This window comes from Paracoccidioides brasiliensis, assembly GCF_000150735.1.
Source record: "Paracoccidioides brasiliensis Pb18 unplaced genomic scaffold supercont2.3, whole genome shotgun sequence".
Classification (NCBI taxonomy): domain Eukaryota; kingdom Fungi; phylum Ascomycota; class Eurotiomycetes; order Onygenales; family Ajellomycetaceae; genus Paracoccidioides; species Paracoccidioides brasiliensis.
Genome location: NW_011371360.1, coordinates 3048047 through 3071849, shown reverse-complemented (window position 1 = coordinate 3071849; position 23803 = coordinate 3048047). Strand labels below are relative to the sequence as shown.

General features: G+C 43.1%; 11 protein-coding genes and 1 non-coding gene across 12 annotated transcripts; 7 read left to right on the top strand and 5 right to left on the bottom strand.

The window, feature by feature from the left end:
* Window positions 1–492: 492 nt before the first annotated feature.
* Window positions 493–1939, top strand: PADG_03311 (uncharacterized protein; the record flags this gene model as incomplete). Its single annotated transcript, XM_010760517.1, has 3 exons — window positions 493–765; window positions 1044–1505; window positions 1601–1939. The coding sequence occupies 3 exons, from the start codon at window positions 493–495 to the stop codon at window positions 1937–1939; spliced, it is 1074 nt and encodes a 357-aa protein (XP_010758819.1).
* Window positions 1940–2401: 462 nt separating this feature from the next.
* Window positions 2402–3334, bottom strand: PADG_11585 (60S ribosomal protein L37; the record flags this gene model as incomplete). The annotated part of the gene is made up of 6 exons (XM_010760738.1): window positions 2402–2541; window positions 2683–2754; window positions 2891–2953; window positions 3045–3063; window positions 3135–3234; window positions 3315–3334. The coding sequence occupies 6 exons, from the start codon at window positions 3332–3334 to the stop codon at window positions 2402–2404; spliced, it is 414 nt and encodes a 137-aa protein (XP_010759040.1).
* Window positions 3335–3453: 119 nt separating this feature from the next.
* On the top strand, window positions 3454–4294 carry PADG_03310 (nucleolar protein 16; the record flags this gene model as incomplete). Its single annotated transcript, XM_010760516.1, has 2 exons — window positions 3454–3581; window positions 3685–4294. The coding sequence occupies 2 exons, from the start codon at window positions 3454–3456 to the stop codon at window positions 4292–4294; spliced, it is 738 nt and encodes a 245-aa protein (XP_010758818.1).
* A 1255-nt stretch (window positions 4295–5549) lies between these two features.
* PADG_03309 (uncharacterized protein) lies at window positions 5550–6141 on the top strand (the record flags this gene model as incomplete). Its single annotated transcript, XM_010760048.1, has 2 exons — window positions 5550–5631; window positions 5720–6141. 2 exons carry the CDS (start codon window positions 5550–5552, stop codon window positions 6139–6141), a joined length of 504 nt encoding a protein of 167 aa, XP_010758350.1.
* A 585-nt stretch (window positions 6142–6726) lies between these two features.
* Window positions 6727–8539, bottom strand: PADG_03308 (uncharacterized protein; the record flags this gene model as incomplete). Its single annotated transcript, XM_010760515.1, has 4 exons — window positions 6727–7913; window positions 7992–8020; window positions 8094–8237; window positions 8298–8539. 4 exons carry the CDS (start codon window positions 8537–8539, stop codon window positions 6727–6729), a joined length of 1602 nt encoding a protein of 533 aa, XP_010758817.1.
* Window positions 8540–9126: 587 nt separating this feature from the next.
* On the top strand, window positions 9127–10516 carry PADG_03307 (Zn(2+) transporter YKE4; the record flags this gene model as incomplete). Its single annotated transcript, XM_010760047.1, has 3 exons — window positions 9127–9267; window positions 9350–9500; window positions 9558–10516. The coding sequence occupies 3 exons, from the start codon at window positions 9127–9129 to the stop codon at window positions 10514–10516; spliced, it is 1251 nt and encodes a 416-aa protein (XP_010758349.1).
* Window positions 10517–11522: 1006 nt separating this feature from the next.
* PADG_03306 (uncharacterized protein) lies at window positions 11523–12735 on the bottom strand (the record flags this gene model as incomplete). The annotated part of the gene is made up of 2 exons (XM_010760514.1): window positions 11523–11543; window positions 11635–12735. 2 exons carry the CDS (start codon window positions 12733–12735, stop codon window positions 11523–11525), a joined length of 1122 nt encoding a protein of 373 aa, XP_010758816.1.
* A 2538-nt stretch (window positions 12736–15273) lies between these two features.
* Window positions 15274–16764, bottom strand: PADG_03305 (uncharacterized protein; the record flags this gene model as incomplete). The annotated part of the gene is made up of 4 exons (XM_010760046.1): window positions 15274–15693; window positions 15787–16057; window positions 16122–16277; window positions 16628–16764. The coding sequence occupies 4 exons, from the start codon at window positions 16762–16764 to the stop codon at window positions 15274–15276; spliced, it is 984 nt and encodes a 327-aa protein (XP_010758348.1).
* A 1046-nt stretch (window positions 16765–17810) lies between these two features.
* Window positions 17811–18220, top strand: PADG_03304 (uncharacterized protein; the record flags this gene model as incomplete). The annotated part of the gene is made up of 2 exons (XM_010760045.1): window positions 17811–18092; window positions 18146–18220. The coding sequence occupies 2 exons, from the start codon at window positions 17811–17813 to the stop codon at window positions 18218–18220; spliced, it is 357 nt and encodes a 118-aa protein (XP_010758347.1).
* An 876-nt stretch (window positions 18221–19096) lies between these two features.
* PADG_11584 lies at window positions 19097–19208 on the top strand. The gene has a single exon. It is a non-coding gene; the product is annotated as a tRNA-Met (tRNA).
* A 1328-nt stretch (window positions 19209–20536) lies between these two features.
* PADG_03303 (uncharacterized protein) lies at window positions 20537–21046 on the bottom strand (the record flags this gene model as incomplete). The annotated part of the gene is made up of 1 exon (XM_010760513.1): window positions 20537–21046. One exon carries the CDS (start codon window positions 21044–21046, stop codon window positions 20537–20539), a length of 510 nt encoding a protein of 169 aa, XP_010758815.1.
* A 137-nt stretch (window positions 21047–21183) lies between these two features.
* On the top strand, window positions 21184–21378 carry PADG_03302 (uncharacterized protein; the record flags this gene model as incomplete). The annotated part of the gene is made up of 1 exon (XM_010760044.1): window positions 21184–21378. The coding sequence occupies one exon, from the start codon at window positions 21184–21186 to the stop codon at window positions 21376–21378; it is 195 nt and encodes a 64-aa protein (XP_010758346.1).
* Window positions 21379–23803: the final 2425 nt, after the last annotated feature.

The following is a 23803-nucleotide window of genomic DNA, read 5'->3' as shown; positions in this document are numbered from 1 at the left end:
TCGAATTTGGATTGGGATGAACTTCTGCACAGGGGTGGTTCTCCTGTATGATATAACTAGTTATTTGCCAGTTTTAACTTGATAATTATTTGAAAACTTTGAAAACCTTTAAAAACAGATTATAGATAAAGTTCAAGTAACATGCGTACCACCATTAACGTAGGAGAAGTTAAAAAAAAATTGTCGAAATATTAACTAGCCTTTTCTTTGGTCATTATCCTCATTCTTTTTTATCATGGATTTACTCTGAACTTGAGTGTTCAGACTTTGACAATACAACAACTACTGCCAGATGTCAAATGTGATAAAAGTTGCAGCGGACTCTTGTTGCAAGTGAAAACCTTGTAAAAATCTATAGTTACCTGCAACATACATCCAACGAATTACAAACCCCGAGTAGTGATTATTCACCGACTTGTATGCGGGACGGATCACCATCTTTCTGTTCTAAATCAGGAGAAGGAGAAAGAAGGGGGCGGGAGAAAAGGGAATATGTCCCCGCCAACTGCCCCTCTCCTTGCGCCTTATACAGCATCTCCATTCCCAGCCCAGTCACTGACCCTTATCACGTCAGTTCTTGGGGCCACCAGTAACTGGCTGGTGCTGAGGATTCTAGACGATGCTCTATTGAACCCAGGCAATGGTGTGTGCGAGGATGAGCCAGGGTTTGATACCGGAAGAGGGGCGAGAAGGGGAAAACGGCGGGTGGTCCTTGTGAGTTTTATCAGGGGTTGGGAGTTTTGGAGAGCGGAGGCGAGGAGGTTGGTATGTATTTCTTGAATCTGCTACTGGTTTCTGTCATCATTTGGAGTCAGTGTGGGATTTTGTTTTACCATATGTTTAATTCTGTTTTTCAATTGTGAGAGTTTGATATGCGCCATGGAGCCTGTTCATTTGCTCATGGGGCACACGCCTATCGCTGATGGCAGGTTCTCGCCATCTAGGAATAATGATTTAAGACTGCATGCAGTGTTCTTTCATCCGCTCTATATGGCGAATTCCCGTTTCTTATATGATTTCCAGTATGCTGATAGTCCACCCAGGGACTCGACCTCGCCAGACTATCCAATGAACGCAGCTTCAACTTCGTAGACGGGGTTTCGGAATTATTCTCAGCATCAATTCCATCTCCGCCAGCGATAAGCAGCGCTGCAGCAATTTCCTCCCGGGCACCGTTACACCCCACTCAACATGTCTGGGGACCAGTGCCAACTACCTGTCCCGCAACAACTACGAGCCTGCACAAGAGCAGCAGCAGCAGCAGCAGCAACGGCATAAGAAAACTTCGGTGGTCGAGCAAGAGTAACGCTCGCCTAGATGCGCTGGAATATGAAATATCTTCTGCCATCGACGACCTTAGTAGTACTTCGTCATCAGATGAACAGCCAGTGGAAAATGAGATTCTCCTTGTGGTTGATCAACCGGATTTGCTGTTGGCTGCTACAGGGCCAGGAATGGGTGTTGGGGCAGTGGAGATGAGTGAATTTCTATTGGGATTACGGCAGGTATGTTATATCAGAACGAAGATATCTTCGGTTACATTCTAACAATCTATGCGGCTGTGGGGTCCATCATGAGTTAATTGTTAAAATTCTTAAAGCGCGTTCATTCTACAGTCGTTACTCTGGCCGCAGATTCACCGTTGATACATACGGAAATTTCAGGGTCGGTGCAGCAACAGTCAACACCACTTGAGACTGAGCATGCCTCTCTAGTCGTGGGAATGGCACATCAAGCGAGAGTGGTCATGCAGCTGAGAGGTTTGGATACCGGTGTTGCGCTGGATGTGAGCGGTGTGCTACGGATTAGCAAAGGGGGCGGATGGGTCCCGGAAACAGGGAAAGTGAATGGGTACAGTCAGACAGGCTTGGAGGAGAGGGAGGTGTTGTACTTTGTGCAAGGGGATGGCGCGGTTCGTGTTTTCGGAAGAGGCGAGTGAGTAGATGAGACAGAGATACCACGTGGTATTCAATCTAGTATTATGAGAAAGATCAAAATTCAAGAAACCGTAGGGTTAAGAGGAAATCCAGTGTCGTGGGTTATTGGAAATTACATCGATGTTTCGACATTGGGGAATCAGTAATATGCAGCATGCGCTCTGAAATATGACTGAGCCGAACTAGAACGAACTCGAAACAGACCACTCCAGTCGCAAAGCTCATGTCATTAATCTATTCATGTACATGGCGCATGCCATATTCTTGTGTTTCCCCGTGGATATCTTCCCATCTCCATCCGGCCCCGCGAGTTGTTTTCCTTTTTGAATGTTGATAGCACGCTATTTAAAAAAAAAAAAAAAAAAAAAAAAAAAGAGTAAACACCTCCGAATCGTTAAATCAATTCCGGCCATCCATTCTAGGCTGGAATATTATTGGAAGCCCTTCCTTCAACAACCCGCAACTTAATGCTTCTCAGGGCCCCGAGCGCCCTTTGGAGTGCCAGTTTGGAACCCATTCTTGAATTTGCGGTCAACACTTTTGAGATATCGCATGCGTCCAGTACCGGTGGTTCTTCGTCGGAGCGCCTTCTCGCCCCAGTTGTCTATTGATAGCAGAAAGATTCTTGTAAGTAAAAATCCCAATTGTCTCTTTTATTTTTCGGATGTCATTTTTTGCCATCTGTTTGTCAAAATTTCTCCGCTTCAACTGGTCAAAATGGATAGTTTATTGGGTTGAAACGTACACTTCCGGGTCTTAGCGGACGGATAGCCGCAAGACGAGCATGTGTGCTTCTGGATGTGGAGAGAGCGACGACCTATAACGAATTGTCCCAAAAAACTTTTAGTTATCCCTCTCCGCAAAAATTTCCCCAACACAAATTCGATGGTTCGATTGGGCGTCCCATATCCATCCCCATTTCTCAATCAGCACATTCCGGGGTATAAACTAACCGCAACGTCTGCACAAAGTATGAGTTTTGTTATGGCGCTTGCCAAAGCTGGAAGTTCCCTTCGCTAATATTATGTCAGTTATAATACAACTAAACAGGTCGAGAAGCGGGTTTTTCGAGGCTATCGAGCGTTTTAAGGAGTTCAGGCAACGTACTCATCTTGAAATAAGGACTCTACTTGGCAGAATGTTAGCAAAGAGCACGCGCATGGATTCTGACGCAAAAATGCAAAGCAGTTCTCTCACCTGGAATACTGCGTCTACAAGCGCTGGTCGTTGTCGTTGTCGTTGCCGTCGTCGCTGGGCGTTGGATCGAAGTTCAACGCTCGGGATGTTGCTAAGCGAACTGTTGTGTAGGGTTTGGATTAACACGTGATATCTTTCTCTTTGGGAATAGTGTCACGTGATTAATTTAAATCCAAACACGCCAAGACAGATGCAAACATCCGTATATCAGACTCTTCACCCTCAAACGTACAGAGGAATGGACTTTGAGACGGAGGTTAGACACGATTAACTAACTAAACGACTCCAATTGCCGACTTCAATAACGCACACGTTAAAGATGGGTCGTGTTTTGCAAAAAAGGAAAAATCGCTCAGGCGCCCCAAGAGTAAAACAAAAAGCGAACCGCCTGAAAAATGGGAACAAGAAAATCAACCTTCTCGGGAACGCTATCATCGCTCAGAATTGGTAAATATGTCCCTTGATAAACCTATTGACTCCGCCACAATTTACATTTCCATTAATAATTACCGTTTCTCATTTACAATCTGTGCCAGTCTAACATTTGTAGGGATAAAAAATTAACTATCACCCAAAACTATCGCCAGCTCGGCTTAGCATCCAAGCTCAACGCTACCACTGGCGGGGAGGAGAAAAGGCTCGATATTCTAGTAAATGGCCAACAATATGCAGATCCTTTACATGTCCTGTCCTCCTCGACTGTAAAGAAACTAAAACCGACGGAAGCCCGGGTAGAAAGGGACCCCGAAACGGGGAAGATCCTCCGTGTAATTTATCCGGAGGATGATGAACGAGTGGAAATCGCGGGTAGAAAATGCCGGAAATCCAACCCACTGGAAGACCCGCTGAATGAAGTTGGCAATATTGACTATGACGATGGAGCTATGAGTATCCCGACTAGCATGACTTCATCGGCAGTTGTTCAGGCGCTGGAGCGGCAAGCCGTGTTGGAAGAGGAGGCATTGAAAAAGAAGCAGCCAAGACAGCAGAGCAAAGGTGAAGAAGAATGGCTAGAGAGATTGGTAGCGAATCATGGCGATAATATTGGTGCTATGGTTAGGGATAGGAGGTTGAACCCCATGCAACAGACGGAAGGGGATATAAAACGGAGGCTAAGAAAGTGGAAAGAAAGACGGAGGATGAAGATGGGGAGGGCCTAATGTACACAGTACGAATGGCCTTTTTGGAGAATTTAGTAGATGGATCGGCTGGTTTTGTCATGGCGTTATACTGGGTTCGGACGTCTTTTGTTCACATTCATAGGCAGTTATATCTTGCACAGAGATACCTAAACATTTCAAGCCCTTTTGGATTTGGATATTTCTACGTTGGCGGAAGAACGAGCTTGATATGACATATTTTTACTGACCGATATCAGCGCCTCTAGGTTCCTAGGTAGCTCTCGTTTTTGAAGTGGCAACTTGCATGCTAAAGCTGTCCAGTGGACAGCTTTAGCTGGTGGTATTTTGTGCGGAAAGTATCCTATTAAGGTTTATGTATATACATTCATTGGAGCATATCATTTCATGAATTCATAAAAGTCCAAAGTTTTGTGCATATTCTGGATTACACTATGTCAATAACATGTCATTAAATAGGGTTGGCTAAGTATCTGAAGCAATCGCTTTGATGCTAGCACAGAATGAAATATCACATGAACAGGTATGAAGATTCCAGTATAAAATAAAAATGAATCATATTTTTAATAAAATTCAACTTCATTTTCCCTACTTCATTGTTATAGAAACTTAAATCATTTAAAGCAACGCAATTGTTTGATGTGCTTGCTAAGAAGTTGTGGTCAGTAAGTATATTGATGCTGTGCAGCAATGGAGTAATCTATATCTACAACACATTCACAACTTGTTTATATATTATGATGAATATATCATTTACTAATGTTTTCTTAATTACTTCCTTTTCTCTCCCTTTCAACTTCGTAATTCTTGATCATGAAATTATATGATGCTCATCTCTCTGTTTCTACTTATCTTGCCCACTTCTCCAGTTGAGATTAATACTTTGATTTCTCTTGTTGACTGTAACAGACATTCTGAAGTAACAATACCTCCAAAGTGGCTGGGATATTGGTAACTCGGCTTCTTGCAGTTCTTACCATGATTCTGCAACGTTTCCACTGCACAATCGTATGTTGGACCCAGGCAGAGACAAGACCTAGTATTTGAGGGAAAGAAAACTGATTAAAAACATATGACAATATAGCTTTGGGCTTCCGACTCCAAACATTTGCAAATGGGCTGCAATGCGTCTTTGCCAAAGGTGATTTCTGCAAAGAGATCCCAGGCAAGGATCAGACACCTTTCCTGACCAAAACATGCAGTGGGGATGAGCAGCTATTAAAAATTGACTGCCGTGAAGCGCATGTTTGTCCCCTGCATGAGAACAAGATATATCATGAAAAAGGAAGATACTAATAGTAAAATTCCAGGAGCAAAAACATCAGCCCCGGCGGTACAAAACAAGAAGCATACTATAAGTTCCCAAATATCAACACGGGAACCGCACAAATGGCGAAACAAAATGAATTCTCTAATGTCAACAAATATGGGAAACGAAAATAACAGGAGCAACATCCTCGAAAGCTGCCACAGGCCCCGTCTGTGTGTTGGGCGGTGAGGAATATAGTGTTAACAAAGAAAAGGAGGTTAAATTAGAAGAAAGTGGCACCAGAACTTCAGATGCAGACAGAAACGCAACTGAAGCTCCAATCTCAACGTCGGCGTCTGCGACAGTGACTAACAGTGGTAACAAGTCTTTTCGAATTGTCACTAGAAGTAACGGCAACGATGGTAAGATCACTCGCACGACCGATCTACCAACTACCACCATCTTGGAGTCCTCGTCATCGCTAGCAACATTGCACTCGACGGAGGATGTCACTGTTACGATTCCCCCATCCGCAAGCTCAACAGCACCACACCCATCACTCAGATCTACCTCTTGGGCTCAAGGGTCTTTGGTGGCGAGTGAGATTGTAGATGTTTGATATTGACATTCCTTGAGGAAAATGATTTCTTGGCTTTGATTAATTTGAATTAAGGATCTATATCAGGCCAGCCTCCATGTTACCCCCCCCCCCCCCCCCCCTCCTTTTTTAATGGCCCGATATTGTAGTTCTTTGGGTTGAGAATGATAAAATAGGGTATGCCATCGTGGAGTTGGCGAAATGGGACAAATACGCTACCCGCAAATGGTTAGAATCTTTTTACGATTAGTTTCGTTCGTCTCAATTTCTAGAAATCAAAGCTGGATAATGAAACATGAACATTTCATCAGAGTTCGTACATACATACTTTATACTTTTCCCAATGGTGGGATTGAGAGGAGCATTGTTCGGTACAACAATCTTCCTGATGACCTCCCTGGGTAGGTGACTGTTTAGGACCGCAAGATCGGATAGGAATATCTCAAACCAGTGGATCTTGATTCCTAAACAGTTTAGGTATATTGATACCGAGTGGCGTAGCGCATACATTTCTTTGTCGGGATCTCGAATGGTAAACACCAACATGCCTAACAAGTATCATATAAAACGTTGATACTATCGTAGGCAATTAGGTAGGTAAACGATTTACCCAGAATCAGCACCATTGTCACCGACGCTGATACGCTGCACCACCCTGACCCATCTCCTCCGTCTCCACTCTCCCATCCCGCTAGCCCCAGCAACACTCTCTTCGAAATCCTTTTTAACCAGCTTCCTCTTGCCCTTAGAAGTCCCCTTCTGTTCACTCTGGATAGTCTCCCTTTTCGTTTGGTAAATATCATCCCCATAAGCTAAGTCGTCAGCATCATTATAGGCGTCCTCGTCCGGAGGATGGAAAGGCAAGTCCCAAACCCAGCCCCCAACTTCCTCCCCGACTTCACCACAGCTGGAGCCGGGAACTTCAAATTCGACGCCTGTAATCATCCGCTCTATTACCCACTCGCGACATTCGAGGTCTAGTTGCCATTTTTTGCCCTTCCATTTCCATCCAGGTGGCGGTTTGACATCCTCGAAAAATCGGGTACCCCTTGGTCGATCACCTGCAATGCGAGATGGAGATAAAGGGTCGTAGGGTGTAGGTGTGAAGACGAATGGCTCCCATTCGGATGTTGCCGAATAAGGAGAGCGCGTTTTGTGTTGGAGTTCGAAAACTTCCACTTCTCGTTCCTCAGGATATGTATCGAGTGAGATCGCAGCGGCCGATTTCAGTAAAGACACCAGGGCGGACGGTGAAGTGGGCACTGGTACTCCAAAAATGGTGAAAAAGGCATTGCTGGCTGTATTTCTAGCTTCCTCCGATGAATCTTCTATATGACGACTGAAATTTTGCATGAAAGCAACAACGCTAGGGTTGCTTCCAATAATAGCGGCGTTTCCACCAATAAGAAACAACATACGCCAAGGGATAAGATGGGCCATTAGAAACAGAATAGCGGATAAAATCGTAAGCATTAGAAAAAGCGTAGATGATAAAACTTCGTTTGAGAAATTAGTAGCTGGGGACAGGAGTGAGACCGTGGCATCGTGCAGGTTCGAAAAGTCTGCCATGATATTCTGGAGATCTCTCATATTGCGGAAAAAGTCCTTTGAAGTCTCTGAGGCTGGTTTTATGGTTTGCGCTGGGGCAAGCGCCGGTCCCTCATATGAGTAGTACGCAGTGGTGCTTGAGGTGGATGCAGAAGGAGGAGGCGGAGGATGGCGGGCAAGAAATCCAGGGACCATTATGAATAGCAGGAAGACAGCAAATGGAAGAATGACCAGTAAATACGGATCTAGGCAAATAAATGAATAAACAAAAAGAAAAGATAGCGTTTGGGTTGGTGTCCTCCAACTCAGAACATTAATCATACGTGCTTGGAACAGAAATACAATCCCGATTCTAAAAAAGGTTAGCGACAAAAGCTGTCCGTCATCTGTCCATCATTTAGGAACTGCGAATAGGAGTGCTGTACCTAGCATTAAACCGGCGGAAATTATTACTCATTACAGGGAGGCTGAAAGCGGGCCGGTCAATCTGGACGGTCGAAGATTTCTTCGCCGTTGTGTAATCAGACTCCTCGTCAGATGCTTCCGCAGGTATAACCTGCTGCCATAGCCTAGATAATGTTAGTCGAGCTCTAGTTTACAGCTACAGCATGATAAATCCAATTTTTTACTTTGTTAGCAGCCTGTCCTGTAGGGATGGCCCGGCGCCCCAGTCCATCTTTGCCTTGGAATCCGAGGCCACATCGTAGATTTTCTGCTTCAGTCTATGGGCGGAGAGCCTTGATCTGGTGGAATGATCCCCCCCCGGCTTTTCAGCCGGGCCAGCGCTCCCATCATTTGAGCCATGTTTAATCGAAAAGACTGGAATGGGGTCTTCACTATTGACAAAAGCGTCTGCGGTAAACTCGTCCATGATGATATCAACGAGAGTCAAATTCGAAACCGCAAGACGAGGACCTGAGAACTTCAGAAAATTAGAGAACCTGTCGCAGCAGTACGGGAACGTACTGTGCTATAACTCCGGTTGAGAGATACAAAAAGGTTCATATAACATGAGTGGAATGATGATGATGATGATGTTGTTGTTGATGAGGTTGTCGATCTTGACCTATTGATAAGGGAATCCATAGAGGTTTGATGCCAAGAATCAGGTGCACCCGGGCCCCACTTAATCTAACGCTAACCTAATACGGCTAGTACATTATGTATTTGTTACTTAATTCAATAAGTGCACGTGATGGTTTTCCTTATCTGATCGCGCTAATCACAATTACGCTAAGCTATATTTGGCAATATTGTTACTGTATGAGGAAAGTATATTACTATATATAGTTTAGCGTCAAATTTATAATAAAGGGGGTAAACCTCCCGCATTCCTCTTGCATTGCCCTATTTTGGGGCTGACTGAGAAAATCTTATAATGTGCACCTCGCTTTCTTCGCACTCCTAGAGACACTGTTCTCTTTCGAGCATTAAAGCTGGACGGATTCAATTGAACAGATGCCGGCCTCTACGTCACAACGCCATTGCGGGTTTGTTTTGGCTGCTCTTCTTCTGGTTTATTCAGTAGCGGCTGAAGGTTCATACAAAGGAACCCCTGCCGGGGAGCTCACAGCACCCGAGATTGAAATCAAGTTGCAAGTACGGACTCGATATCTCATGAGCTGGTGAAAAAGATAAACAGGACACTGGAGTTTTATAGCTGAATGAATAATTGAACTAGGAATGCCCCCTCGTTCGGGAACTGAACGCGCATAAACTCGCAACCAGCCCAGAAACCACCAGTTTCACCTCCCAAATATTTGCTGTGCTCTTCCCTGGCAGTCCGGCAGTCAACGCTATATTAGCTACATTTTACATCTCAGGACCACCCAGTGCGCTCCGTGTATATGGAATCTGGCCCCCAAACTCGCACTAACAAATACTATCAGATTTCCTCCTTGCATTATGTCCCCCAAACATCGACCCTTCCTCACTTTCTGTGATGGTTGCATTTGCGGTAGGCGGGCTCCTCGGTGATACTCTCTTTCATCTTCTGCCGGAGATATTCTTAGGCGAAGATTCACCAGAACATGTCCGTTTCGTCCTCGTTGAACCAAATAAAAACTTGCTCCTGGGGCTTGCTATCCTTGTAGGATTCTTGACTTTTGTGGCCATGGACAAAGCACTCCGTATCGCTACTGGGGAGGGGAGTGGGCATGATAATAGCCACACCCACATGCATGTGGTAGAAGATAGCGTCGCAATAGCCTCTAGCTCCACAACCGCCAACGGGAACCCCCAAGGTGATCTAAAGAAGCGCAAGCGTGACCCGAAAACTGAAAACACCAACATGTCGAATAATGGGGATGAGAAGGAAGTAAGCCCTAGCGTCAAGCTAGGCGGGTATCTAAATTTAATCGCAGATTTCACACATAACATCACCGATGGACTGGCCATGTCCTCATCTTTCTACGCCTCACCAACCATCGGCGCAACAACTACAGTCGCCGTTTTCTTCCACGAAATTCCCCACGAGGTCGGAGACTTTGCCCTCCTCATCCAATCGGGGTTTTCCAAGCGGAAAGCCATGGGTGCGCAATTCGTCACTGCCGTTGGAGCATTTCTAGGAACTTTCATTGGCATAGCTGTTCAGGAGTTTGGCAATAGGAATGGAGCAGGAGTCACCTCAGACACTGACACGATGTCGTTTCCGGCCGGAATCCATGGCACAAGTTTAGCAGTGGGAGATCTGCTGCTTCCCTTTACTGCGGGAACGTTTTTATACGTGGGCACAGTTGCGGTTATTCCTGAATTATTGGAGACGGGCAAGAATAAAAGGGAGGAGTTGAGGAAAACGGCAACGCAGTTTGCTGCCATGGCAGCTGGAGCCGGGGTTATGCTTTGGTAAGTTCGATTGTGGGACTGTGTGCCAGTCTATATTGCTTCTTACCAAGTTTTTTATGCCTAGGATATCATGGGCGTGAACAAGGACTTCCCTCTGGAATCGACACGGAGAAATACCAGAGTGAGGGGAATCACGATGATCAAGCTTCCTCCCATTATGAAATAGCACCGTTATTAAACTAAATTTCATGTCAATTTTGATCTACACTTGTCTAAATTGGACCTGGGAAAACGCCTCGGATTCCGTGTACGGAACCAGCGACTGTATATGAACGGTATGACTATGAAGTTGAATTCATGAACCCGAATTTCTGGTTATTGTGTTAAAGAATATTCTAGTTTACTTCAATCATATTCGACTCGGTTCTCTAGGGTGAATAACAAATCCCCGTCCCGCGTTGAATGGCCTTCAACCAGGCACTTTGGGTGGGATTACATTAATTGACCCAAGGGAGAGATATGCGGTATATCATCTATCTTTAGATTCTGTTAAACCATTTTGCAAACCTGGAAGCTTGTCAGCAGTGCAGAACAAAATAGCTCTTCGACGTAGAACTGAGATACAGGACAGAGAGATGTATCAATGTGAACGGTGATAGTTTCCTCGGAAATAGAAGTAAGTCTATTGGAAGTAACATCCACGGCCGTCCTCTCAGCTTGGTACTCCAAGGTATATACATAGCAAAAAGCAAAAAGAGTAAATTAGAAGGCGGAGAAGAAATATATATATATATATCAACGCCGAGCCAGCGCGTAGTCAATACAAGAAGTTTGAACCGTAAAACGATCCATGGATGGTATAATAGGGAAAACGAAAGACAAAGGGCACTTTATCTTTTAACACCTTAAAAGTATTGCACTGTGAGAATTACAGCTAACAAAAAGACCTCCAATAAGAAAAAAAATTCAGCAGGTAGTAAATTATTAAGTACGCAAAATGCAATGGAAAAATGATGCTGAAAAATCACCACGACGATGAGTAAGAAGTTGGGAGACGAATGAAAAGCAGTTCACTCATTATAATGGTACACCTGTGAAGAAAGCAATGTATTAGCAAAATGTGCTGCATACGGTAATAATGTGTTCATTATATGAACAGTGGCTGGAGATGAGGAAACTCACGAAATAATTCGGCAATCCAAAGCATTGCCACCCTAGCCTCCGCGCCATTTTCGCGAATCCCTCCGTTTCCACCATGTGATAAAATGGGAATGCTGGGAACATTGCGCCATCACGATGCACGTCTGCCTTTACCATCAGAGCCGTTCCGCCGACCCCGTCCAATGAGATGATTTTATTGACATCCCGATCTGGTGATTTGTCGGCTAGGTGAGCCATCAAAGTCCTATACGTTGGCAGTTCCGCATATCCCTCCAGCATGATTTCGTCAGGGCCCATGGCGTTGGCTATTTCCAATGACCGCGGACTGTCTATCCAGGAATTGTAATCATATGGTCGTGTGTCCATCTCTTTCGTTTCGGGGTTGTGGAAGCGTTGATAGCAATTAGGTACTATAACAGGTTTGTTGTGTTTCGTTAGGTCTTGAATTAGGGTTTCCGGAGTCTCAACAATATCGGCGTCAAGCCAAAGAACCCAAGATGTAGACGGGCCCAGTGTTGTAAAAAGAAGACTGTTCCGTGCTTTGCTCATGGCTTCACGTCGAATCTTTTGATTTTCAAATTTGTGTCGTTCCTTTTCGTCCTGGGAAACGATTGAGGGTTCGAAATCCTGTCGTAGGATAGTAATGCTGGCAAATCTACCGCCAAGGGGTCCCGATTGTGTGATCTTAATAGCAGATTGAAGTGCTGACGTTGCGGCATTGCCCTCGCGGGTTTTTGGAATAATGAACCCAAGAGAGATATATTGGCGCGGGTACGTAAGTTTGATCAAGTTATCCCAGTACCCCTGATAAAATCGAGCTAGAGGTGTAAGAATGAGTATCCATTCATGGTTTTCGACTGAGTTTCGCGCTACAGTATTGTTATTCATGTTATATAGGACAACGGGAGGACGCGCACGACGGCCATCGGCCTTGGTTGGACCAGCCTGTTGGAAGGGTTTGGAGGGAGGAGATAGCGGATTCTTAGCGGTATAGGTTGTTCGCCGTTGAGAGGAAGAGCTAGACGCCGCAGACGAAGGGGAAAAAATGAAAAAAATGAACCCGATTGTGAGTAGACCAGCTAGAATAAGAGTTATGGGATTCGTTCGACGTAAGACGGCCATGGTAGCCTTTGGGGTGGCTAGGTAGCGGATGGGGTGTTCTATGCGTGGGGGAAGAAAACAGCACAAGGAAAATGAGAGATCTGGTTATTTTCGAACTGAGCCTGATCCTTATCTATTACACGGCGGTCGTGGTGTTGAGGACATATTGAAGCAATCAAGAAGAGGTGATGTAATTAAGCCGCAGCCGTGAAGGACACGAGGGCGGCAACGCGGCGGGAAAATATCTAACAAGTAAAGAAGGAAAATAGAACCTATTAAGGTTGTTCTGGTTGAACAAGCGAAGGAGGGACGTGGACCGAGGATGAGACAGATGTAGCTGATGGATGGTGAAGAAGATGACAGGTGGTGGTGGCTTGGTGTTGGGGCTTTTTTCGATTGAGCCTTTAAACAATCGATCATCAAAACCACAGAAGGTTGAGGCGATCTAACTTAAAATCACTCAACAACAAAGCACAAACAGGGTTTATTCATTCTGAGTTCATATGCAAAACACAACAGATAACTATCTGGATAATAAATAGCTGACAACTTCTAACGGAATCCACCACGGAGCAGATCACTTTTCATCCCAATCCTCTCTATCCAGTATATTATTCGATATGCCAGCCAAAGCAAAGATGTTTTCTAATCAAGGTTTACATTTCATTAACTAGTTAGCTGTTAGGGCTAATGAATTCAAGCAGATTTCATCTAATTGAGCCATTAAAAGATGTATGATGTTTTTTATTTCTCTCTAATCTGTAGACTGTAATTGAATTTCATATGTAAATTTTAAATTATCAAGAGTTAATCTCTGCAAAAGAAGAATGTTTAGTTCCATAAATAATATTTATAAATAAAAGTAGATAACTAGTTAATATAATTCTCAAGCGAGCAGATAATTTAAGTAAGTTAATCACAAAATTATTATATTTTAACTGACTAGATTTTAAATCAAATTATCTCAATACTATAATACTTAGTTTAATTTAATTTATATTAAATTAAGAATATCTTATTTTTATATATTTAAAAATATCATAATTACTGTAGTATTATGAAGCTTATTAATATTATACAGACTTAGATGATAAAGACTTACAGAGTTAAATAAATATTTATTCAATAGATATAGTAGATTAAATAATAAAATTCATAGTTTTATTTCTAGTTACATCTACTATATGTTAAATTTGATGTTTAAATCTATTCTGTTTCTTACTTCTCTATCTCATTCATTTGAATATATAAGAGTAAAGTTTATTTTTATATATTGATTAATGTAATTATAGTCATTTACTTTTAATTTTCAAATTGTAGAAGCTTTGTCTGACTATAATACTTATTATTAATAATAATATTAAAATAACAGAATTTTATTGCAAATTCAATCTTATCAAAGTTATATATATTCTTTAATAAAATCTTACACTCAGTAATATAATCTTTAATATTTTAAATTAAGTTTAAATAATTTTTATATTCTTATATTTAATTTAATTATAATTATAATCTTTGAAATAGTAGATCTAAAGCTTTGAACAATATTTTACTAGATTTAACACTCAGTTCTTACTAATACAAAGAGGAGTAGTGATGAAGATAATGAAATTCTATATAGTAAAAAAAATAAATAATTGTATTTTCAACAAATACTAGCTATGAAAGAAATTCTTATTTAATTTCATTCAGTACTTATTCAACTAGTCTATTCTCTTCAGTTTGAATTAATTTGATTAAATTTATATGTAAATTCATATAAGTATTTTAATTATTGATTTAATAATTTAAAATAAAAAATAATATATTAAATAAAAGTATAACTTTATAAATCAAGAATATTTCTTGTCTTTTTATAGTATTTATCATAAGTTCAAGTTTTTTTTCTCTTTTAAGAGAATTTGAAGCATTTTTATTGCAAATTGATGATGAAATTATGCATTAAAGTGAATGAAATAGTTTAATGAAAAAATATTTTGAATTAATGATCTACTCACTTGAGTGATCCACTCACTTTGAAATTATGTTACTGAAGACTTAAATAGTTAACTCACTCAATTAGTTATCTAGTTACTTACAAAATAAAATATCTGTACACTTTTAATACTGTAAAAGTTAACTAAGTTAATAAATTTGTTTAACAGTACTCTGAATTAACTAAAGACAAGATATATATATATATATAGCGAGTTTTATGAGAAGTATTTATAACTCTTTTATAAGCGATTCTTAGTAAACAAATTATTTTATAACTATAACTTTTAATAAAGTTATTCTAGCAGGTTTAGTAGTAATTATAGCTGAGAAAAAAGCAAATCAGTTTTTATTATAAGTAACTATTAATATACTATATAAGTAGCAGCTATAAATTTCCAAAAATATACTAAGATATATATAATTAATACATATAAATTCCTGATCATAAATAAGGTTATAATTAAACACATTGTTGCATGCACATGCTGAGGAATTAAGAGTATCCATCTTTATCTTGTATCAATCTATCACGTATAAATAACGCAAAATTGTCCTTACCCCGCAATTGATTCAATTCCCAACCTATCTCAAGTATCTCATTACTCCCTCAAAGGCCACCAACGCCATCGCGTTTGCCGGGAACGCCCTCAGAAAGCACGGCAGGAAACCCCGCCAGTATCCTCTCCACCCACTCTCTTTCCCTACTGCTATTGCTGCATCCCCCCATCTGTGAAACTTCCTTTCGCCATCGCCCAGCTTCCCTCCCAACGGATCTGTCATTATTCGCTGCTTCACTACATCGGAAGGATATGATGTGATCCAAAACATCTGCGCTGACAGCCCGCCCGCCCAAAAGTTAATGGCTGGAGTAGAAAGTTGGGTATGCTCTTTCATGAGTCGGGAGAAAATGTCATAAGAGCCCCACCAGAAGAAGAAAAACGAGCGGAACAGCAAAGTAGCGCAAAGCCCATGATAGAGCCCTGGGAGGCCATGTGCGCGAAGCTATGAAATATCATGATTAATCGGGACATTCAGGTCTTCAGGATGCATAGAGAGTGTAAAGGCTGAAGGGTTAAAGAAGAAAAAAACACTCACAATCTTTGTTGCACAATCAATCGGTCCGCTATATAAACGATTTCTCTTATCTGCCGCATATTGGACCTGCAGTCGTGCTTTAACATGTTCAACCGGTGCTGCTATGAAGCTCACCGTCGAGCCCGCCATGACCCCGGCAAGGCTGTGACCAAGGGTTGGTAGGCGGTCTGGACCTTCCTTTGAAGCAAAAGGTATCAGACGTCGTATTTGCTGGTTAGCAAAGACATGCTCAAAAAGGAGACGTCGATAAAGAGTCAACGATCCGAGCATCCTATGTCAGAATTAGACGAGTCCGAGTGGAAATAGTTATCATGGGCACATATCAGATGACTAACACAGAATCCATGACCATCCATCCCATCAAGGGTGGTGATGCCCCTTTATACAAGGCTCTAATGCCCTCTTTCCCTACAGTCTGTAGCAGACAGTCCAAGGGTCCCTTGAAATGTGAAGGTTTTGTCGTCTGAAGCCGCACCTTGATTGTATCGAACCTGCACATTGATTGTCAATCATTTAATACCACAGACAATGAGTATATAAAAAATAAGTTTTTGATTGTTAGAAACACAGATTTGGGATTAGAGAGAAAAAAGATATTGACATACGGATGTCCAACTGCGTAAAATACCGAGCACAAAAGAATGGCCCCGTTAGAACCCCAATAGCACACGAGATTTTCAAACTTAACAGCAACAGCTGTATCTCAAAATTGACAATCATCTCCAACCAGCAAAGTATCTTCCTCAATGACCACATCGACATCTTAATTTATGTCCCCGAAATTATATCCACATATCGTCAAAGAAAAGGACTCGGATGCAGTCGCAAGTACGGAACCTACTCACCAATCAATTTCGCAATGCCAGAAAACACACCTGCCACAAACCCATTGTAATCCTTCTTCTCTCTTGGCTTCGCTATCCCTGGTTTCCGAAAGGCGCTGGTCCCTCCATTCTCTGCGATATCCGCTGCCCCCATCCCCTATCCCCCAGCCCCTAACCGACACTTCCAGCTACAGCAAAAGGTGGCAGATACGAATTGTTGTTCCTCGAAACAACGACAGCAGTATAGATGCAGAAGGTCCTGGAACAAATTCATATAAGAGAACTCCTCCACTCGCACTTTTATTCATGGATCCTCAATTATCTGAAACTGACGAGAAGACTCCACTCCGTTCGATACCAAGGGGTAAAATTTGCAGCTCCAGCCTTGCATTTGGTGCCCTGCAAACCAAAACTTGTTTTTAGAGCGTTATACTCCGTAACTGAACATATATTTGGCAAGCAGCGACACTATCGGGTATTGGCCCGCATTTTAACTGTATATACTCCGTATATCTACTGAAATCATCGTCTTGCTCCCATGGAAAAGTTGATTTGTCTCGAGTAATTTTTTTTTTTGGAGTTCAGGTTGTGTTCGGGCCTCGGGAGAAGCGGCCATATTTATGCCGATTTTATCATGTGATGCAAACCATTTTTCCAGGTTCTTTTCAAGACGGACTTGAGATCGTCAGAGCCAGAATAAAGTACCATTTACATCCAAGAGTAGATTATTAGACATAGCAATTGATTCAATCCTATAAATCTTCAAAGATGGTATGCTGCGGGATAGACTGCATCCATGGGAATTCTAAATTTGGCTGGATTCAGTTGCAAAAGAGTTGAACATCCGTCTGTGTGCCGGCATTGGGTTGGGCAGTTGGAGCAGCAGCATGGCCATTTTCTCTCTCTAGAAGGGTATATCTGAACTTATCAAGCGATATGCATGTAATGAGCTATCGGGTCAAAGGCGTAAGTTCTCTTTCAACTACGCATTTCCTTCCTATAGCGGGAAAGGGAGCATATTTATCCCTTTATAATTCAAATTCACCCGTGAGCCAAACATAATCTCTAGGGCTAGCGACTCGGTACTGCGGAATTTACCCAACACAACCACGCTTATCTTATCCTCTATTCCTCACCTTGATCCAAGTTATATAAGAGCTATGCAATCATCAATTCTCCCCACCACCTAACTCCTTGACGATGACGCATTCTATTATGTATCGTCAGGAGCTCCTGGTCATAATCAATACTGCGGCCTTCACAAAATCAGAGCTCCTTGACGAAACCTCCAATCTCTTCGTCCACCAAAAGTACACCCAAGATGATCTGTGTGTCATTGAGGAAACGCCCTGCATAATCGACAAGTTCTGGCAGACGTGCCTCGGCGAGCAAGACGCATCGCCCCGCAGATGTGGACACAGGTTTCCAAAGTGCCAAGCACGCCTTTTGAAATTCTGGAAGAGAGCTGGAGGTTTATGGCAAGTATGATATATTATATTATATTATATTATTTTATTTTATTTTTTCACATGCAGGAAGTGGAGAGAGCAGTGGATGGAGTTGGGCTGTGTTTGAGGTATATGACTGTCAGCAATGTCTGGACACCATAGGTGTGGTTATGGTGATTGTACGGGTACTACAGGAAATTGGATTGTGTGTTAGGTGGAATTGGCGCCCACACAGTGTTATTGAGGTCGATTCATTAGATTGGAGGCCAAAGCTTCTGACTGAGAACCAATAGAGCTGGGGAAAGGGAGAAGCGGTATTTTGCAACATGGATAACTATGTGACAATGGTTCAATCTGCTTGAACGGGTCTGGGAGGAAGAATGGTTCCAATATAGACGATTGGGTATATATTTAAACGAAACCTGAACGCAATTGGCTTATTTTATTGAGCTTGTTTATTCGAGTGGCGACGAAATCGACCAACCACAACACGCAGGTAAGTTCATCAATAGTAAATACTGACCTAGTTAGATATACATCAATTGCACCCATCAACCCCCCTGCCAGCGAACAGTGAGGATGTGAAGAAGTGTATAGCGCAGACCAACCCAGCTGCCATTTCAAACTCAAAACCAGGCAAGTCAGGAGGCCATGGGGTGTTCATCAGAACTTCCTTCAGAATGGACAGAGAGTATCCTGTTCAGCAACAGATGAGGGTCAACGCGGTAGTGAACGGTAAAAAGAAAAATGGATTTGTTTGACCGTATTTTTATTGAGATAGTGTGCGGACGTATAACTAACTAGTTTAAGATAAAATGTCTGTCCCTCGTGGAGCAATTAAAGCAGGAGATATAGATAACCGCCTAAGACTGCCCTCCCAGTCATCCCAGCACACAAGTGATACAGATCCCGGCAATGCCATAAGGATGATTATCTCTTTGGAATACATCTTCGTCGTTCCTGGCCCTTGAGAGCCTGGAAGAATCAATGGTGGAATATAAAAGCGGTGAAGTTCGCTGCTCATAGACGACATCACAAGCCTCTGTGGTGTAGTTGGTTATCACGTGAGTCTCATATTCAATAATATGATCAGGTAGCAATAACTATCAGAGCGATCTCAAGGCCGCCAGTTCGAACCTGGCCGGGGGCACCAGTGTGATTTTCGTTTTGATTTCCCCGCTTTTTGTTTGGATTAATTTCTTTTCTCTTCTTTTCAAATCCTCCGGACTTACCCCGGCTGAAAAATGGCGATGTGGGGGTTCCATGGGCCTCTTCTACCCATGTAGGATCTGCAGTATCTTTGGTGTGAGGGTGGAGACTTATGACGATAAAGAGACCCACGAGGCGGTGCAGATGTTGAGTAGTTCCGAGGACAAGTTATGATGAACGGGGCAATGACTGTCGTTGTTGCCAAACTAATTGGGTTGATGTGCAGTTCTGCCAAAGGGTGGGTTTGATCGATGGATGACGGATGAAAAAAAGGGGGACAGGAAACAATTAGGAGATAAATGTGGAGAAGACGAAACGAAACACTTTTAAACTTCAAGCTAAGTTTTACATGCGGTGGGATATTGAATACGGTGGAGAGGGTAACATTATTGCCCTTGCTGATCTGCATGAATATCTAGAGATGAATCAAGAATCCAATATGTAAGAACAAATATTAGGATCAAGGAGGCGCAATATGTTCACGTCCACACATAAATTGACATGGATGAAATTGAAACAAAAGTACACCGAAGTACAAAAGCGAGGGTATACGCAACTCGGAAGGAAAACAATGCAGCTAACTGTCAGACAAAAAGCGAGGGACGGAGAAGAGAGCTTATAATACATGATCATAGCCGGAGGGCATAATATCAAGGATGTAAGGCAAGGGAAGCAGGGGTGTAAAGGGTGACAACTCACGATGGACCAGGTCATTTGCTTGTGCATCAGGAACCCGAATGTATGCAGTTCTAGATGAGCAGTCAGGTCAAAGTAGGGGACCAGGAGGAGGATAAAAATAAACATGCAAGAAAAAAAAAGCCACCCTCCTGTTAATCCCTATCCCTTCCCTTTTTGTCTGTAGGCTTTTGCTCTACTATTGCTGTTTGTTTTTTGAAGAATATAATGGATGGAAGTGTTTTCGTTGCGTTACGCAAGCTATGGAGGGTCCAGCTCCCATAACTGGTACGTGGTAACCAAAATCACACAAACTCAAGGTAACACAGGGCAGAAAGAAATCAAGATGATATACCGGTGCTATGCATCAAAACAATTGGATTGAACTGGCTTCTCTATATTCGATTTCTGTTCGCTCTTTCATCTTGGAAAGCAAATCGAGAGAGTGGACGTGGAGTTGGCATGAAGTTGGCGCGGTGTACGAAGCAACCCGATTTAAAAGGCAAGGGAGCCAGCCCCTCTGAGACGCTGCGGTGGTGCGGGCTGGTAGCGCGTGTTGGGTAGCGAGGAATCAGAGACCTGTTGTCTCCATGGCTACAGTACTTTATTCTCCTTCCTCGAGGAGTCTTGGGACCCCAACCTCTCCGAGTCATGCTGAATGAGCTTCTCGACCAATTTTTGCGGAGATACAGTCGCAGAGCAATTTGGGGAATTGGCACTTCCAGCATCGAAATAACCGCCCTTGGTCTCCTCCTCCAACGCTAGAGGCGTAACGGGCCCAGGACTGCCAAGCGGATCAAGTCGTGGCTTTGAAGGTTTCATGCCGGCACTCGATGACGAGTTGCGAGGGTTGAGGGAGGCACCTGCAACGAAATCACAGTATTGGCGCAGGACATCTCGGGAGCCGGGGGAGATTCGATATGGTTGTGTGGGACGTTGTTGAAGGGGTGATGGAGGTCGATGGGAGTTATTTGAGGTAGATTGGTAGACGGCTGGGTGGAAGCGTGGCAGATTGCCCAAGTGGATGTGCTGTTTCGGTTTGGGTGACACACGGGAGTGGGAAAAGGAGGGAGGAGAAGAATTGGGCCGGAGGGAGGGAGACATGTTTTGAGAAAGCGGGTTGCGAGTATGTGTATGAGATAGTCGAGCGATCACTCAACATGACGCCTCACTGTTGAGGAACAGCAGGTCTGGTGAAAACGCTTGCTTTTTGGGAAGTCAGACGGTCAGAAAGATGTAAGATGCTGGTTTGTATTCGAAATGCCTCGAATTTGGCTAACAAATTGGGGAGATTTATAAGCCGTCTTGGGTGGGAGAGTCCGAAAATGTTGAAACTTAAAAGGAACTCTGGTGTTGGTCTGAAGGAGGAGGAAGAAGACGAGATCGATAATGGACGAAATTCGGTTAATACAATTAATAAAAACCTAAAGGAATGAAGGGAAGAAAGATAGATATGGATGGGACTCTGAAGTAGAAAAGAGGGGAACGGCGGCAACCAAGAGGGGGGGGGAGAGAGCGAGGGCCTTTGTTAATAGTTAATCCCCCCTTGACACAAACTTTAAGCTGAGAACATAAATACATAAGCCTAGAAAACAAGTAGATCTGTGGGGTAATAACTTAGATTGCAATGTCAGGCACAACAGCCAGTAAACATAAAACACACAATACAAAAAATGGTGTAAAATTGGATCTAGTTCATTTATGACGATGCCAAGGCTAGGTACCACTACCACTTCCACCACGCATTCTTCTGGTTTGGCGAAACCTTGGGGGGGGGGGGGGGGGGGGAGGAGAGAGAGAGTAAGTTTGTCGGTGCCGGAAGCGCGACTGGCCCAGTTGGCTCAAGGAGAAGAAAATCCAAAAAAGTATATACATGTCCCCGTTACGGGCAACGGATGACGTCACTGCAGAGTCACGGTTCCGCCATCAGTATACGAAAACAAGCAACAATGAATATGCATACTCTGAGCATCCATAGATTACGAACGAGGACAATTTTCAGGATGCAAGGACCAGGATTTGTTTTAGGTGAGCGGACGGAGCAATTGTCAATCCCAGGGGACCAAGGGCGGATATGAGAGTGGGTTCGCATTTAAAAAAGTTGAGGGAGGAACGAACTCTCCTGTTTTTCTCTTATTTTCTTACTTCGTCAAATTATCTCTCTCATCCATGGATACAGTTCATTGTTTATTATTATTCATGCTCCTTACTTCTCCGTATGTCCAAGAACTGTTCAATAAATTACGATAAAAAGAACTTAATTGTTATTATCCTGCTCACTAACCATGGTCAACCGTAAATTCCATAGATCCGTACGTACCTTTGTGCTCTGTAGGCATTCAGTTATTCGCAATCATCCATGGATGATACGTCTCACTCCTTATACCCTTGGCAGATTGCTCAAAATCAATAATGGGGGAGTGTCTCCGCTATCATTTTCTCGTCCACAGACAAAGGAGGCCCCTTTGGATCAGAAGGCTCAAAATAATAGTAGATCCCATCCCGCATCTTGGTACAGCGTGCCCGAAGGGTCAAAGCACTTGCTATCGCTTGTGGCGCTCACCAAGCTAAAATCTCCATGCATAGAACGGGCCTCACTAGTACAAACAAGGGCAAACGGAAGACCTCGTTTCGGTGTGGTGCGGTATCGCCTGGAGAAACCAAAATGCTGTGTGTGCGTTCAGCTCAACGTCTCCAAGAAAACGAGGGTCTGGGCATTAGCTGTGACTTAAAAATAAAGACTATATGTTCTTTGGTGAGGGTTTAGTTGGTGACCGCGGAAGATAAGGGATGCAGGACTCAAGGCACGATAAATCTCCCCGTATCTAATTCATCCAAGGATGCCGTAACTAACAGGGTTAAATGTTTCATGAAATAATTGAGGTTCCGAATAACCTCGGGCGTTTCCAATGTCAGTTCTCCACTTCTGCAGCGCGCTGTGACAAGCTGAAGGAGGAAAGTGAACGAACTATCATCTGCCAGCCGTGGCTGACCGATCGATCGCTTAACTCAACTTCAATGTTCTCTGACAAATCCAACGATTGACCTTTTGTTCCGACTGACACTGACACTGACACTGACACTGACAGCTGTTCAAAGGGAAAACCACCATTGCATAAACTGGATGTCATCAGGTTCCATTCCTCAGAATCAGTCATGTGGACGGCATTATTGTCCTTTGTGGTAGAACAGCATGCATGCGCTCGCGATGGTTCACACTGCTGCTTACTTACCTTATCAGGCCTAAAGGCAAACTACCCACACCATCTCTCCCTGTTTCCCTGCATCGATGGCAAGACAGCTAACTTAGCTCAGAAGGGGTTTCACTATCTAACAACAGCAATTTCTGTTGCAGGCGTAGTGGTGTATTTGTTTTGCCGTCAGGTAACCGCGGCTTCGATTATTGATGTATTGATAGAAGGCTAATCAGAAGCGCTTTCGTTTCCCCTTTTTTCAGCCTTGTAGTTACTTGCTGCAAGTTGCTTAACTATCTCAAATGATCACATCCCTACATTGTTTCGTGTGGACGGGTAGACGGATAACTCGGAGCTGTTGAAGCATGACAACAATTACAGAGAACAGTGTACAGAGTATGTGTAACAACGCCTATTACCACAACCCGATCTCGTATTATCATTGTAATGGAATAGAATCATTAATCTTTGACAACTGCATGTCCCGCCGCAATAGTACATACTTGGTTCCATGGTTGAACAACAGATATCATTTGAAGAAAAGATTCGAACCAACTCGTTCAGGATTCAGCCAATGATTTTGTTCAGCCTGCAGTTAACTAACTGGAGCGTTCACTCCTTCCTCAGTGCCTTGTAGATTAACTAACTATGCCCGATAAACTCTTGA